General features: G+C 31.0%; 1 protein-coding gene across 7 annotated transcripts in view; it reads left to right on the forward strand.

Annotated features, from left to right (window-relative positions):
* Positions 1 to 17,205, forward strand: part of LOC121379423 (calcium uptake protein 1, mitochondrial-like) — a 49,634-nt gene that overhangs the window by 10,498 nt on the left and 21,931 nt on the right. For 2 of the 7 annotated variants that reach the window (XM_041508042.1, XM_041508043.1), the window contains exons 5-6: positions 853 to 890; positions 2,799 to 2,837. In XM_041508042.1, the coding sequence (XP_041363976.1) occupies positions 853 to 890; positions 2,799 to 2,837 (77 nt within the window). Of the gene's footprint in view, positions 1 to 852; positions 891 to 2,798; positions 2,838 to 6,752; positions 6,780 to 11,889; positions 11,911 to 17,205 lie in introns of all 7 variants that reach the window. The other 5 variants (XM_041508044.1, XM_041508045.1, XM_041508046.1 and 2 more) reach the window with 5 other exon arrangements.

Raw genomic sequence — 17,205 nt, forward strand, 5'->3', positions numbered from 1 at the left:
GAGTGGTTGTTTTTGCTTGAATGTAGCATACCAATAGGCTTAATAATATGCATTTTTTTCTTTGGATTTAAAAAAAAAGAAAAATACTACAACTCCATTTCGTTCTATTGATGCAAATTGAAATATATTTAGTTAAATAGTTTATTATACTATCAAGTGATTTATGTTGTTTTACAAGTCAGGTTGATGAAAGCGAAGTGCCTTGTCGTAAATTAGAGCGTTTGTTTACACTGTGCATAGAGCAGATGGACGGAGCTGACGTCACTTCACCCGAAGCTATACCACCGGACGTCACAAAAATGAAACAAAATGGCTGCCCCCACTTAGCATGAATAATCATAGTTTTTTTTATTAACTCTAAAATTACGTGTTTTTAATTTGTTAAAGTGTCAGTATGTGTTGGTGGTCCGGGTATGCATCTTTCCAACACATAAATCTCTTATTTGAGTTTACTCTACCTTTAAGAGGTTTTATCAGGTTTATTCGAATTTTAAAACATTTAATTTAGTACGGTTCCCAAAATGAAATATGGTCGTGTCAGAGCTGGGGTCCTGGTACTGTACAATCGTGTTACAGGCAAATGATGTTACCTCACGATATGGATACCTTCATGTATGTACTATTTTACAACTGTTACGGGAATAATAAACAATGATACATGTACATGAAACTCGAGTTTTGTGATATACGAGGTTAACAGTGAAGCTGAAAGCAAAAAGAGAAAAAGTTAAAGAACGGAAGAAGGAAAGAAAGCAAATTTAAAAAAATTTACTAATGGGAATTGAATTGGTGTAAAACATTTACCATTGATGTTTAATTTATTTTTTTAATTAAAATTTTTGTTTGTTTTAGGTCTTGGTCTAGATCAGTTCAGGAAATTTGATCCCAAGGTATGTGTTTCATTATCTCTTAATTTTATTTGGTTACAAGTCAAAGTCTAAGATTTGAAAACCGTAAATATGCAGACACGTAAATACACATACATGTCGTTCACACTTTTAGTAACTTGGTGATGTAGAAATTCATTGTGCCACTTAGATTGTCACGTAGGAGTTTTTGTTTAATTGTACATTTTTATTTCATTTTATTTTGTTTGGTTTTGTTATACTAGTATAATATTCAGTTTTGTTTAGAAAATGTGTCCCATTTTATCTTTGAGCGTTACTTAATTTTTTATTTGGGGGATTAAAATTCATTTATTGTTTTGAAAATAAAAACTAGAAGTTAAAACAATGTATTTTTAAAGTATTATTGATTTACTTTTTTAAATTATTAATTTTGAGTATTTAAATTAATAATACATTTAAGAATAACAATTATAATAATATTAATAAATAATCAAATAATTTATACTTTGAAATCATCGTCATTAAAATTTCATTTATTAATTCTGTGTTTTGTCTAATTTTTCCTAACATCATTCTTTGCTTGGTGTATAGGTATATAACAGAATGTTAAATAATTTATATGGGTTAGGGAGAAACTAATTTTTAACAATTTTTACCTTCTGTGATTTCTTAAGTGTGCTTTTCAACTGGAAATGATTATATTTTTCTCTAGTCAGTATGGGAAAAAAGCATTGCTCTGTCTATAAACTGGTACTCAACATTCTTATATGTACTACCTGTATCTCGTTTGTTAAACTGTTATTTATCATGTTGGGTATGCTGAGCTTTTGCTGTATACAACCTGTACATTATAAAGCAATATATAATATGTGCTTTGATTTAGAAATGTGTTTTCATCAGGAAATTTAATTATATGCTGAATAAAATAACACTTTTGGAAATAATAAATATATACACCCTATATTTTTGTCTATTTAGCTTACATACCTGTTAAATGGAAATATTAATATTGCAATACAAAGTCATTAGTAGAGGTGATATACTATAGAGTTATTAAAATTTAAAGCAAAATCCTTGTATTGCATTAGTTGCTAAAATTGAAGTGAATTCATTTCTTAGGAGGATAGCACTGCATATATGGCATAGAAAACATCATGATTGATTATTGAAAAACAAATGGGGGGAGGGGGGTTCTTCTAAAAACATATTTTATATATTTAAAAAAAAAAGAAGAAGTCTGATCGACTGATATATTTTTTAAATTAACAAACAGCAGTTACAGAATCAAATCAGATGTAGTATTGTTGATCTAACACTAGTGTTAGCAAGAACAGCTGATGATATAAAATATTTGACAGGTGAATAAGGTGGATGTCGGACAATAATATATGACATCATAATTTACTGCAGATTTCAGAATACTTCTTTAAAAATTAAAAGCAGACTTTAAGCTGTTACTTGGAAAAATGCACAATCTGATGTCATATTTGGCAAATATATTATATTTATATATATATATTTTCCAGAAAGCTAATACATAAATTATTATATTTAATGAGTCAGTTTTATTTTATTTGGTTTGACTAATTGAAATTGAACTTGTAAACCTTATAACAAAATATCTTTGTCTGAAAACCATAAAGTTTATTTCATCTATATAACTTCATACTTCTTTAGGAGTATAAGAGAAGCAGTAAAATCTCAGGTTTAAAAGGGTGTAGTAATGAATTTGGCTAGACATGTTATAATAAATTTACCAAAAAGCTAAATTGTAAAATATCATATTTAATTAGTCTTTATTTTGTTGCATTTGGATTTGCTAATTAAAATTAAACTTAACTAAACATTGACAGAGACACATTGCTTCAAAGTGCCTCCAGTATTCCTTATTGTTCATGTAGTGTTGAATGGCTTTAAGTAATTGATTTCTGATATACCTTTGCTCTATAGGTTTCCAAGGTGGAGTGTTTAACGGATTTCAAAGACTGTGTAATGTGCATGTTTAGCTTACATATAATCTGCATGGGCAATGGGTATTTCTCAAACTGTTCTAGATGTAGTTTTACTCATACCTTAAGTTTAGTTTATTTTATACTTACATATATCTTGAGTTCAACTTCATTTTCACTTACATTTTTAGGTTAACAGTTATGGGTTTTTTGGGGTATTTGAGTTAATTTTTATTTCTGAGTGTATGTTGAATTCAGAACCTATTTTACTTACTGGTACATTGTGAGTTTAGGTTTGATTTATTTCATTATTATTTTGTTATTTTGTTATTTTTTGGTTTTTAATATTTTTAAGTTTTTCCTTGAGTTACATGTATCATGTTTTCAATCCTTGAGTTTATTTCATAATATTGGTTTGTAATATTATGGTACATTTTAACTTAAGGCAATTATTTTAGACATGGTCACTGTAATGCTGTTAATTGTCAAATTTAAATTTAAGCTGAATTTCCCAAATTTATATACTTTATAATGAATTTTGCAAAATATTAATTTGAAATTTAACATAATGAATATTTATGTTGATGCATTCTGTTGTGCTGAAAAGAATGGAATTTTGTTATTGTATTTACATAAACTCAAAGCATCAACGAGCTAACGGTGTCTAGCTTAAACACTGCATATAAAACATATACATTGGAGAAAGGATTTGTTTTGTTCTATTCTTGTTTTCAAAAAACATCTTCTTCATGGGTCGAAATGTTATTACATGTATTAATGTCACATATCTTTGAGATAATATTTGGCGAGAAACTGTCAGGGAATGTTTAAATTCCAGCCATAATTAATTTTTAAGTTTTTAAAAAATTCTAATTTTAAAATATTTTTTAAATACTTATCTGTGATATGTATATTTCTCAAGAGCTCTTTACCCTTTTTTAGAAAAAAAAATACATAATTATAGAATTTTACATTTTTAAAATGTAAATAAACATTCTCATGTGCTTAATTTCATTTAATACCCAGTAGTCAATATATTTATTTTGTGCTCGGGTGTCATTAAATAAACATTCATTAATTACTTTATTTTTTTTGAGGTTCAAACAACAATTAGCACATATGTAATTAGTGGTAACCTTTCCTTCTACATTTACATGTAGTGGGAAGATAAAATTATCAGTAGTCTTTATGATATATAAACAATTGAAATTGTTAATAAAATTCTAGATAAAATTATTAATGGTCTTTCTGATGTATAAAAAGTTATAAATGTTAATCAAATTCCGGATAAACTGTTTTGAATGATAAAATGCGAGGAAGTGGAAAAATAAAATTATCAGTAGTCTTTGTGATATATAAAAAAATTGAAATTGTTAATAAAATTCTAGATAAAATTATTAATGGTCTTTCTGATGTATAAAAAGTTATAAATGTTACTCAAATTCCAGATAAACTGTTTTGAGTTATAAATGCAAAAACTGTTTTGCTATAAATTTAGTGCTTTTTAGCTGCTGCTTTGAAAACATATATTTCTATTATAATGAGAATCTTTTTTACTGGACACCCATGGGAGCAAGTAAAAAGTCTCGATCCATGTAGGGAAGGGCATGCTTCTTTAACAGTACCTCAGGGACTATTCAACAATTACAAAGGCCTAATCAGGCTTTCTGCCTGAAAATAATTTAAGGGTATGTAATAAAAGAAAACCGACCCTAAGAGGCTCAGTAGGTGGATATGGGTTTGAAATCTTTTCCAGTTGTACACTGGATTTCATGTCCTTTGACAGATTTTAAACAGTAGTTCTTTTGCAATAATTTTTCTAAAAATCATAAAAATATATCCATTAATTTATCCAATTTTAGGACACATTATTAAACCCTTCCTACCCTCTGGCAGAAACCCTGATAATGTCCTATTTTTTTTTATTCATATGAAGTAAAATGCAGCCAGTTATGGTCATGTTGTTCTTTAAATTTTTTAAATTTTTTTACCACTGAAAATAAAACAAGTCCTCAGAAACTGAGTAATTTTGATAAAATTATTTCACAGTGACAGGTAAATGTGGGATGTATATACATACTCATATGAGTGTAGGTTTAGAAGACAATGATCTTAGCAGGGTTTGTAGAATTTCTATAAAATCCACTAACCATGGGATCAGTGATTTAAAAAATTTACTAGCCACAATTAAAAATTCACTATCTCTACATTGCTTTTAAGTTAATACATTTTACTAAATAATAGTTATAATCGGATGTCGCTTAAAGAGGGAAATAGAGCTTAAAAACATTTAACATTGGGGGGATGGGGTAGGGGCAGGATATTCATATTTATAAAATGGACTTAACTGCAGTTTTGACCCCAAAAAATCACTAGCCGTCGGGCATGGCAATAGTAGTTATTTACTAGCCCAACATTGAATATCACTAGCCATGGGAGTGGGGCTACCATAATCTAGAAGCCCTGTCTTAGTGTTACAAAACATTACTGGTACATGGAAGGAGGTAGGGTATAAAATATGTTAGATTTAGCATTTTTGCATTAATTGTTGAACAACGCCTCGAGACATTTTAGCCCTCTATGTTAACTTTTCTATTTAGGAGCCAGATGGTGGCTACTTATATTTTTATATAGATAGCAGTGTTCGAGATTAAAATTTTTTGGGCAGTATCCCAGTTGGATACTAACATTTCAAAATCTGGTATTCCACCTGAAAATTTAGTATTATATGGCATCCTGGTGGGATACTGGGTTCTTGAAGTCTGGTATCCAAAATTAAATTCTGGTATCCCCGGGATATCGGGATACCATTAATCTCGAATACTGAAATGTTTTAGTCGACCAAATTAAAAAAATGGTTGCATATGGGACTGATTTGTTGCAATGTAGACGGCTGCATTTTAAGCTATGATTACTAATTTCTAACCATAAAAATTATTTAAGTTTGTAACTTTAAAAACATTTTAATATAACAAAACCCCTCAAAACTGGACGTTCAGTAAACCAGAATTCGATCATGATCTGTTTTAGTTATCAGCACAAAACCAAGCCTCTCCAAACCAGATACACCTTTAGTTAATAATTCTGTTACCATAGACTGAAAAATATGGTTAATCCTTAAGTATATATATTGTAATTGACACAGTAACACAAAAAAAGTGATTTGTTATGCAAAAAACACCCAACCTGATTTGGGCTGCTACAAACTAGAATGTTAAAAACAATTTTATATTTGCAGAGATTTTATATACTATTCCAAGTAAAAAAAACCCCTGTAAATGAAATTTTCTTAGTTCCTTAATTAATAGTTGCAATTAGCTACACGGTATATGCAGACTTTGAAAAGTGCTTGAATTTCAAGATGGTGCTTGTAAAGTTCTTGAATTATGTAAATATAGATTTTATTGCTTATAAAGTTGCGGAGTTTTATGTTCATGTTAACTTTTTAATTTTTAATCTCACATTAATTTCCTTGAATTTTAGATATTAAAATGAAAGAACAACAAATTTAACATTGTTCTGTTGTAGAATATTAATAAAATTGAGAAACTATATGATTGGACAAATTCTATCAAGTCAGTCTCATTTTAGATGATTTTACAATACTAGAAATATTGTGAAAAGGCAAATAGAAACAAAGGTTCAGTGAAGTAGTTGTTTATCAGTGAGTCGCTGAATACTTATTTACAAAATTAATGTGTGCATATACATTTTATTTGTAGCCTGCAGTAGATAAAGTTACAGTAATGATTTAGCTAAGAAATGTGATCATTTTTTTTCTCTCTCTTTTTTTTTTAATGCTGAAATACTCTTCAGTGTTGAACAGTAGAATATGTTAACAATGTATTACATCATGTAAACATTTCGACCCCTGAACAGATTTTTAAAAATTAGACTCAAGTTTTTTGTTTGTTTTGTGTTAAATAGTGTTTTTGTTACATTTTTATCTATCCAGGATTGCGAGAAAGTGCCCAACACTCAGGTGCCCCTACATGTATACTAGTATACACTGAAATCTGTCTGCTTATAGTGTGTTAACGTTTGATTGTGTGGTCAGCCTTAAAAAATAATTATTCGCCTATACCGGCAACCATTTTATGTGATTTTTGTCAATATATCTAGTTTAGCTTGACATAAGAAGAAAAGGACAACTGTTTTAGAAATAATAAAAATGCTTTATTTTTATATATAATTTGTCGAAACATTAATAAAGATATACGTAAAGCAGTAATAGTCATCTGCAGTGAAGAATGTTGTCTGCTCATGGGGTTTAAAAAATTATTTTATCAATTTTTAAAATTCTACATACATACAAAATGGATCTCCAACTAGTAAAGGTGTATATATGTGTATGTTTTTAAATATTTATTCCAGTCCCTCATTTACATAACAGACAACTCATGCTGAGGACAAAACATGAGTGACATTGAGTCATGGACAACACCAGTACATGACATAACGGAAGTAGATTAACAAAATGTTAAGGAAAAGAATAAACAAATACAGAATTCAATAGGATAAGAAAATATAACGTCAAACTCCAAGAGCAGATGGCTTTAATTATTAACTATGACTGAGTATTGTTTTTTTTTGTTTTTTTTAATATCTTGACCAATTGTTTTACAAATTGCACATAAAAATAGACGTAGAAAATTTTTGTTAGTTCTAAAGCACTTTTCCTTTTCTTTTTGTCATGCCGAACTGATATAATTGACAGAAACTGTTAAATGGAGACTGGTACGAGGTTCAATTAATTTTATTTGCTGTAACCCGAACAACTCTTTTACAACTGTTGGTAGGTCAGGTTGCAGCAAATTTGATAATACATTTTTTAAGGATGTCCTAAAGCTGGTTTCTTTTTGTAGATTTATCTGTGTATATCTGTTGTAGCACTGCTTATAATGTTGATTAATTATCATACTCACATATTACACACATTTATCCATTTACTCATCGTAGGCTGTCAGAGCTATGGTGGTGGGCTCAGCTTCATTGCTTTCAATCACACCTTTAAGAATAGTGGAAAATAAAATGATTTAAACTGTCTCAAGATAAATCTAAAAGCATCAAATATTTGATTAAACAAAATCTTCCAGGAAAGCATGCATACAAATATGTCCCTGGAATCCACTTAGGGCTGAAAACCTGTTGCCAATATCAATCTTTATTTACATACAGTGTAACATTTTTAAATCATTGTGGACATTGTGCGTAAGTAGACATACTGGATTGTTAAATGTGCTCCAGTTATGTAATTCATTCCACATTTATAATGACATGAAATTATTTTAAAATTGTAAAAAGAAATTTAATTTTTTTTTAAATTGTTTTTTTTTTTTTTTTAATTCCTACAGGTATACATGTATTTACTTAGTATTTGTAGCATTTTAGTTTTGCTCTATTCAGTATGATTTATTGTATAAAATAAAGATGTAACATTAAAATACATGTATTATAAGCTTTTAATTCAAAAACATTATTTGTAAACTATGTTACCAGTGTTTTAGTGTAATGTTTCTAAAATAGAAAACATTGCAAACCATGTCCATTTCTTTTTCTCCATAGAGAAATAACATAATTTGTATGTTAATCGACAAAGAAAGATATCTAAATTTAGAAAATTAGCATGTTTATACATCAATTCATTTACTAACATGTTTCAGTTCATATACCAGTACATTGGACAATAGCATCATTTTATTCTTATTAAACATAAACTCATTTTATTTATTGTTAATGGTATAATACATTTGAAAATTAGGTACTTAGTTTATTTTAAATTAACTGTACTACGTTTTAATATATTTTGATAAATGATTGTCAAAACAGTACTATACCTACATGTATGTTGCTTTTTGAAATTGATATATATTTGCGTTGTAAAATAAATGGTATACATGTAGTTTGTGAAGATTTTTTTTTCAAGTATTTGTTTTTTCGAAAAAAAAAAAAAAATCATATGAAATATATTTAAAAGTGAATATTTAATAATAAATTAAGTTCTGAATGAGTCTTTTTTCTTTTCATATTTTGATAAAATGTGTAAATAAATAAATTAATTACCATAATTAAAATAAATTAAAATAAATAAAATAATATATGCAATAATGTAAAACATATAGCAAAATAAATAAAGTTAATTAATTAAACTTTAAAGTATTATTTGCTGATCTTGTACCCTGGTGTTACAGATAAATCTAGTTAATACTGGCGGTATACACAGTTAACTTTATTGCTAACAGATATTTGACTTCAATTAAAGTGTATTATAATCAAATTGAATTAATAATCAATTTCAAAAAATATATATATATATATATATTCAGAGCCTTGTTAAGAAATTTTGAATAGGCAGAATCAAAACTTGCTGATCTGGGGCCTAATTCACTAAACTCTCGCAACTTTGCAATATCGCAGTGCAATGCCAAAAGACTTGCAAAGAGGATGCTTTGTTGTCTAGCAGAGCCTAAGAGACCTTTGTGAATTAGGCCCCTAGACTTCCCCATAACGACCAAAATCAAGTGTGCTTAGCTCACAAAATGTGCTGTACTGGTGATCCTGTATGTGCTAACAAAATAACTCAAAGAAGTATAGTCTCTAAAATATTATCCATTTTGATGCACAAACTATAAATTACTGTAGCAGAACATCACTATTGTCCTCCAAACTGCGGAATGAAAACAGGCCTCTACGGTTCAGTTCAAGGGGTAGTGTCAGAAATAGTGTTACCCTGAGAAAAATCCTCTGATAAATTGTCTGTCCTGGTACAGGGCAGCATCATGCCAGAAGGTGCTCGCTCTACTCTAGTTTACAAACATCAGGACTAAACACATTTTAATAATAAAATAAGCTACTACCCACTTAGGGTTTAAGCTGTTGATCACCAACCTCTCCAGCCCAGTTTTGATTTTGGAGTTTGCTTCTCCTAGATAGTTGTCTTTCTTGATTCACATCTTCTGTCTGTCTGGTCCATATTAGTCTAGTCTCTACCCTTTGACCAGTCCAGCTTGGTGACCCTACCAGGAGCTGATACTCCAGCTGACATAACTCTCCGAGTCATTGAGACATGCAAGCTACCTCAGCACGTCAATGAATGGACCATGAGTTAGATTTTTGCTGTTTGTCTAACTGCAACTTAAATTTGACTATAGATTTTCATAGCAAATTTACCAAATTGCTAATATTTTATGGTCTTCAGTGTAAACCCTGCCATTTCCCAGTTTATTGTGTTAGTGCATGGCAGTAATGCTCTAGTGGGCAGTATAGTTGCCACTCAGTCCCATGGTTAAACGAGGCTCTGTATGTGTCAGTGATTAATTCCAAAATGCCCTGTATGTGTACATGTAGTAATATAGTGTAAAAACGGAGTTGATAAATGTTTATGATTGTAAAAGATTGGATTTATGGTGCACGGTTCTCTTGCAACATTGTAGAATATTTCTGGCTAAACTGGGTTATTTTGTTTTGTTTTATTATTATTATCATTTTTTTTTCTCTTCAAATATTAATTTGTTCTCATCTGGATGTTGGAAAAATTGTTTTCTTAGTGCATAATCTCCCACAAGTCCATCAGCTAGATGTTCAGATTTTTTCAGATTTTTTGTTTGCGCTTATGTTTGTGATCACTTGAAGAGTTCTGAATGACAAAAAATACTGTTAATGCAAAAGGAAGTATTTCTAAAAGTACTTATAAGAGAGAGAAAAAGAGTTATTTTTGAATGGATTTAGGAAAATAAAATCTAGTATCGTTGAAATTTGGCACTTACTAAACAGTCTCATCAAACCATTAATATCTAGATCAGTCTGAAAACATTAAGACAGTGAGAAACACACCGGATGTACACACACGAACATTCTACTTCTAGGCAAGAAACATTATCTTTTAACTTACCAGAGTTCTTACGCATCCTAGCTTTAATGTCCTTGATTTTTTTTTTTTTAAATCCAGGCCTGGAATGTCCTGGAAAAAGCATTAAATTTTATTGTGGCCCGGAAATTTAGGCCAAATATTTGGTGGTTTATTTTTTTTCGCATCTTTTTTTTTGTTGTCCTCATAACTTATCTAAATTCAGAGAACAATTTGTTATAAAATATTCATTGATTGAACATTTCATGTCCTGGAAAAACAAAATGTCCTGGAAAAGTCCTGGAAATGTCCTTGAATTTTATGGGGTTTTTTTTCAAGTGTAAGATCCGTGCTTACCCAGAATATCCATGCCATAAACCCATTTGAAAGTTTGGTTTATTAACCTGGTTAATATCCTTTTTGCTATCAGTTGTTTACAAGCCAACAAGACCTGAGAGTAACATCTTGATAAACTATATTTATGCCATTCGAGATGACATCATGCTATTAACGATTATGGCTAAATTAGAATTGTGATTTAAGAAATATTGAATTAAATTTTCTTTGTAGAAATGTTACAGGATAAATAGCATTTGCTACTCATTTTTTTAAATATGTAAAATATTAACCGTGTCTAGTTAATTGGTATTTGTCTTGGCAGAGCCTCAACAAATACCATTTAACATCGATTCGGTAGATATTTTTCATATTAAAAAACATTCAAACAAATTGTCTATAGAAGTTTCTACCAGAAATACAGTGCATTGATTGACGGTTTCCTTATTCAATTAATAATTCCCTTTAATAAAATCAAGGAATTGACAATGGTGTTATAGTGATCAGCATTTAAGTTAATACATGCAGTTGAATTATGAAGGATAAAATTAATTAACAATCAATTTTACATTTACATGTATCTTTAGGTTAAAAATCAACTTTAAAATGATCAAAGCTGGGGTTAATAAATAAAACTTCTTTGAAATCATCAAAGATTGATTAATAACCAATTTAATACTTATTAAAGAATTAATTAATAATAAACTTACAATTATATTTACAGTTTGGTTTAATATATTGGTCTTTACAATTATCAAAAATTATTTTAATATCTAGATTTTTAATACTTACATTTTGATCAGTTGCATTAATAATTAGAATTAATAATTGTTTATACAAATACACCAGATTGATTTAATAATGTATGCGACTTATACAAGTTTACTGGTATTTTCTGTGGTCGTTAAAGACGGATAAACTCTGGGAAGTGGTGAGTGTTCTATTTTTAGTTACTGATTGGCCATCCAACTAACATTTTAACTTCATTCTGAGCCAATCAGATTTCATCTTGTTCAAGTCTTTTCCTGTCACATGTGCTTGCTCCATGGTTTTCGCATGCTACATATAAAACTAACACTAACTTGGCTAATGTATTTTATATTGTTTTGTAGAGGCTTGTGATTAAAATCACTTTTTTGTTGGTAAAGTTACTAGTATATATATACTGTCTTTCTTTCAGTTGCTGTTTAACAAATCGTGTATTGATAATTAAATATTTCCGTGAATAATACTTATTTTATGAAATTAAAGGAATATTTTGGTAACATATTGCACCAATTTCTGTAATAGGTTATCAGTTATCAATTATCAAGTAGCAGACAATATTGAGGGTTAGATTTATTTATTTTTAACAAGAAAACGATTAAATATGGTCAAACTGTTCATAGTTTACTCACATTGGTAAAATCCTGTTTGATTACTGCTGTTTTACAAACAGTACTGGATTGTGATGTATTACAGTCCAATGAAATAAAAAATCTAGCAGCAATTATGCCAGGGCTTATCTCCCTAATTTGGGCACAACAGGGACTGTAGTCTTTTCTGAATACAGAAAGGTAGTTTTAGTTCAGTACTGTCGGTAATTAACAGCTGCTGTAGAGGTGTCAATATTCAGAAATGAATTTCAAGTTATTTTAATCTAATTAAACTTTTCTGTGGTTTTAAGGTGAAGTATTTTGAGGTCAGCATACATATAGTTAATTTGGGCTTGATTATGTTGGGCATATGTATTTTATGCGCACTGTTTATCGCCTCGACTGCGATGCAATCCAAAGTCCTGCATGTATGTTGATGTTTAATTAACGAAGAGAAAAAACCCATAATCATCTGTACTGTTACACAAATGTTTTTAAGTACAAACTTGTAGTGGGAGTACACAAGAGTATATATTTCAGTCGCAGTGATAAAAAATGTAATTCATTTTGACCAATTATTTATTAGTGCTGTTACGGAATTGATCATATTCATTGGGGGGGAGGGGGGGCAGGGGAGGGGGTCGGGGTGGTGAAAGCCACCATAATAATTATTATATGCATGATGAGTCCGCTGTAATGTTTTCTCTTTGCACACTTGGTTTAACTGAAATTGTATGGGTATACAGCTCATACAGGATTTGAAATAGTCAATAAAATCTCTTTAGTCTTTTTCTTCTTCTTTTTTTTAAATAGCAGGCCAAAAGTAATTATAATAATAAGAAAAAAATATAGCTTAGCTGCTAGAAATAAGTAGTATGGTGTGAAAAATTAGGACCTCAGAGATGTGTTCTTGAGCATTAATGGAATTAAACTATATATAGCAGATGACATTTAATCATACATACATGTACATGTACATCCGTCTCTTGAAAAATTACTTCTGGTTTGGGGTTTTTATGGTTGTTGCAGGTCTAAATAAGTGGGCCACTTTTTTTTCTTTTTTATTTGCAGGCTGCTATTTCGAGGCCTCTCTGACTTTGAATCTTAATACCTTTGCAGTTTGTGTGTAGTAAACCATGGGCAGATTGTTGAAAAATTGGTTGTGTAGTAAAACCACTGTCAGATTGTTGAAACATTGGTTGTGTAGTAAAACCAGTCAGATTGTTGAAACATTGGTTGTGTAGTAAAACCACTGTCAGATTGTTGCAACATTGGTTGTGTAGTAAACCACTGTCAGATTGTTGAAACATTGGTTGTATAGTAAACCACTGTCAGATTGTTGAAACATTGGTTGTGTAGTAAACCACTGGCAGATTGTTGAAACATTGGTTGTGTAGTAAAACCAGTCAGATTGTTGAAAAATTGGTTGTGTAGTAAAACCACTGTCAGATTGTTGAAACATTGGTTGTGTAGTAAAACCAGTCAGATTGTTGAAACATTGGTTGTGTAGTAAAACCACTGTCAGATTGTTGCAACATTGGTTGTGTAGTAAACCACTGTCAGATTGTTGCAACATTGGTTGTGTAGTAAAACCACTGTCAGATTGTTGAAACATTGGTTGTATAGTAAACCACTGTCAGATTGTTGAAACATTGGTTGTATAGTAAACCACTGTCAGATTGTTGAAACATTGGTTGTGTAGTAAACCACTGGCAGATTGTTGAAACATTGATTGTGTAGTAAAACCACTGGCAGATTGTTGAAACATTGACTGTGTAGTAAAACCACTGTCAGATTGTTGAAACATTGGTTGTGTAGTAAAACCACTGTCAGATTGTTGAAACATTGGTTGTATAGTAAACCACTGTCAGATTGTTGAAACATTGGTTGTGTAGTAAACCACTGGCAGATTGTTGAAACATTGATTGTGTAGTAAAACCACTGGAAGATTGTTGAAACATTGACTGTGTAGTAAAACCACTGTCAGATTGTTAAAACATTGGTTGTGTAGTAAAGCACTGGCAGATTGTTGAAACATTGGTTGTACATTAGTACCGATAATTTAAATAGGTCTGTGAGTGTAGCACTGTGTCCCATAGCACAAGTTACAGAAAGCCTACCAAACCCCCAAGAAACCAAAACCAAACAAACAAAAAAGACAAACAAATCACCTTTAATCCCCCCCCACCACCAACTCCACCCTCCACCCATCAAAAAAACTTAAAAAAAAAAAAAAGTAACTAAAAGCTGTTCTCACTGCCAACAGTGTATTTAGGAGGGCAAGCATTTGCAGGCGCTTACATTCATTGATTTCATATAAAAAGTACTGAAGTAATTCAAGCGCTCATGGCAGCTGATATCCAAGGGGTGGGATTTAGCTCAGTTGGTTGAGTGCTTGCCTCAGGTACTTGCATCTCAGGATCGAACCAGGATCCATTCAACTGATTGGGGCTTTTCTTGTTCCAACCAGTGCACCACAACTGGTCAAAAAGGCCATGGCTTTCCTGTCTGTGGGAAAGGGGGCATATAAAAGATCCCTTGCTGCTAATGGAAAAATGTAGCGGGTTTCCTCTGATAACTACGTGTCAGAATTACCAAATGTTTGACATCCAATAGCCGATGATTATATAATTAATCAATGTGCTCTAGTGGTGTTGTTAAACAAAGCAAACTTTAACTAATATCAAACTTGTGTTCAGGAAGACAAATTCTGGCAGGTGCTTACATCGATTCAGTACACATCACACATAATCGATTCAATAACCTGCAGCACTTCATGTCCAATCAGGTGTTCAGGAGGGCAAACACATGCAAGTGCTGGCAATTGATTCAGTATATAGTATAATAATACATCTTACTGAATCAAGCTAAGCATCTGCAAGCATCTGCGAGTGTTTTCCTTCCTGAACACACTAAAGGTACATGAAACTGAATATTCACTGAATGATTGCTGCAGTGCACAGTAGTTATTATTATTTATAATTATTTATTTATTTTTAAAGAATCAGTGTTTAAAATAAAATTATTGTATGTAAGACTGAATTCTTTATTTTCCTTTCCAGCTTTAGATTCAAACACTCTGTTCTGTGCACACGCCTTAGTTAATAGAAATTGGTCAGAAATCAGTTTTTCTGGTCTGACACCTCCCGAATAAGTTATACAAACTCACTTTGTCTTCGAACTTGTACTGGGATGCAATCCAGGGTCCCCATGAGTACTCGAGTACTTGGGCACGGACCAAGTCTAGCAAGGCTCGAGTCCGTTCACAGGACTCGAGTCCGTTCACAGGACTCGAGTCCGTTCACAGGACTCGAGTCCGTTCACAGGACTCTAGTCCGTTCACAGGACTCGAGTCCGTTCACAGGACTAGTCCGTTCACAGGACTCTAGTCCGTTCACAGGACTCTAGTACCCGTGCATGGAAGAGCACTCTCATTTAATTATATTTTTTGAACATCATTTTGCCAAATGTTTGCCGCCGGATACATTATAAGGCTATATGAGACGTAGGGGAAACAAAAGTAGAATGTGTGGAATGCAATACAATGGCATGATTTGGCATCCATGTTCAGCACTGGAATTAAGATGCATAATGCTATTTTACTTTATTCTTTAATGTCATCATCTTCTACTGTCTGGCACTAGGTCAGTGTCGAGTTTAACTCTAGATTACTCGAGTCCAATATTTTGGACTCGTAGAGGCCCTAATGCAACCCAACACCTACTAGCTTTAAAGTTGATGGCTAATTTACCACTGCATAACTTAAGTCTAAAAATACTATTAAGTATAGTCTAAATATAGCTTGGCCAATAGAAGCTGTGACAGGGATGTCATTACTAAGTGGCAGACGTTGATTTTTTACTGCCTTTTTAATAAATTGTCATCGGGTATAGAATTACAAACAATAAATGCTTCTTGACCAAATGTTAATATATTTTATAATAAAATTTGTGTTTAAGTTGACAACCCTATTGTATATCTGTGTTTAAGCTTGTTCCTGATTCGTTACTATTATCTTATTATATAATTATCAATGTGTAATGTTAATATTTAAGATAAATCAGTGAAATCACGTCATTCTTTGAGTTCGGTATCAACCTGATTATGTGACATGCATGACATGACACTAGTCGACTATACTTTCATTTTCACCTGGTATTTCTATTTTTAATGACATCACTAAATAATGATTATATATATGACCTACTTACATGAAGGCAAAAATACATATTAGACAGTTGTGTGGTAGATGTGGTACCAGCTACCACAGAGTATGGTCGGCTCGTATAATTTCCCCAAGCTACCCAATGATTGTTTTTGTTTTGGGGTTTTATCCCAATTTTTAAATACCCCAAGTTCCATTTTTTAATAATTAAATTATTATTATTATTATGTATTTATTTATTTATTTATTTATATTTGTAGTAATTATAATAGAGACATGGGTTCAGTGGGGCAGGAGATTTGATTTACAGATGACTTAAACAGTCTGTTATTAATTAATATTTCCTTTCTTTGAATAGCCTCGATGAATGAGTTTACAACATTTATAATGTTTTAAAAAACATGAAGAAAACAAAATAAGATACAGACCTTTTCAGATAACAGAATAACAAGGTCTGTTTATAAAGTTAAATAGCACGTAATATACACGTGTTCATTTTCCATTACCTACCTGTTGTGGATTATTTTACTTGTAATAAAGTTATGATAACCTATGATAGTACTATACATGTACGTTCATCTTCGTTAACCTACCCACTGTGGACTATTCACATAATAATAAAGTTATGATAACTTGTGATAATATGCGTTCATATTCCATTATCCAACTGCTGTGGACTATTCACATAATAATAAAGTTATGATAA

This window comes from Gigantopelta aegis, chromosome 8 (assembly GCF_016097555.1).
Source record: "Gigantopelta aegis isolate Gae_Host chromosome 8, Gae_host_genome, whole genome shotgun sequence".
Classification (NCBI taxonomy): domain Eukaryota; kingdom Metazoa; phylum Mollusca; class Gastropoda; order Neomphalida; family Peltospiridae; genus Gigantopelta; species Gigantopelta aegis.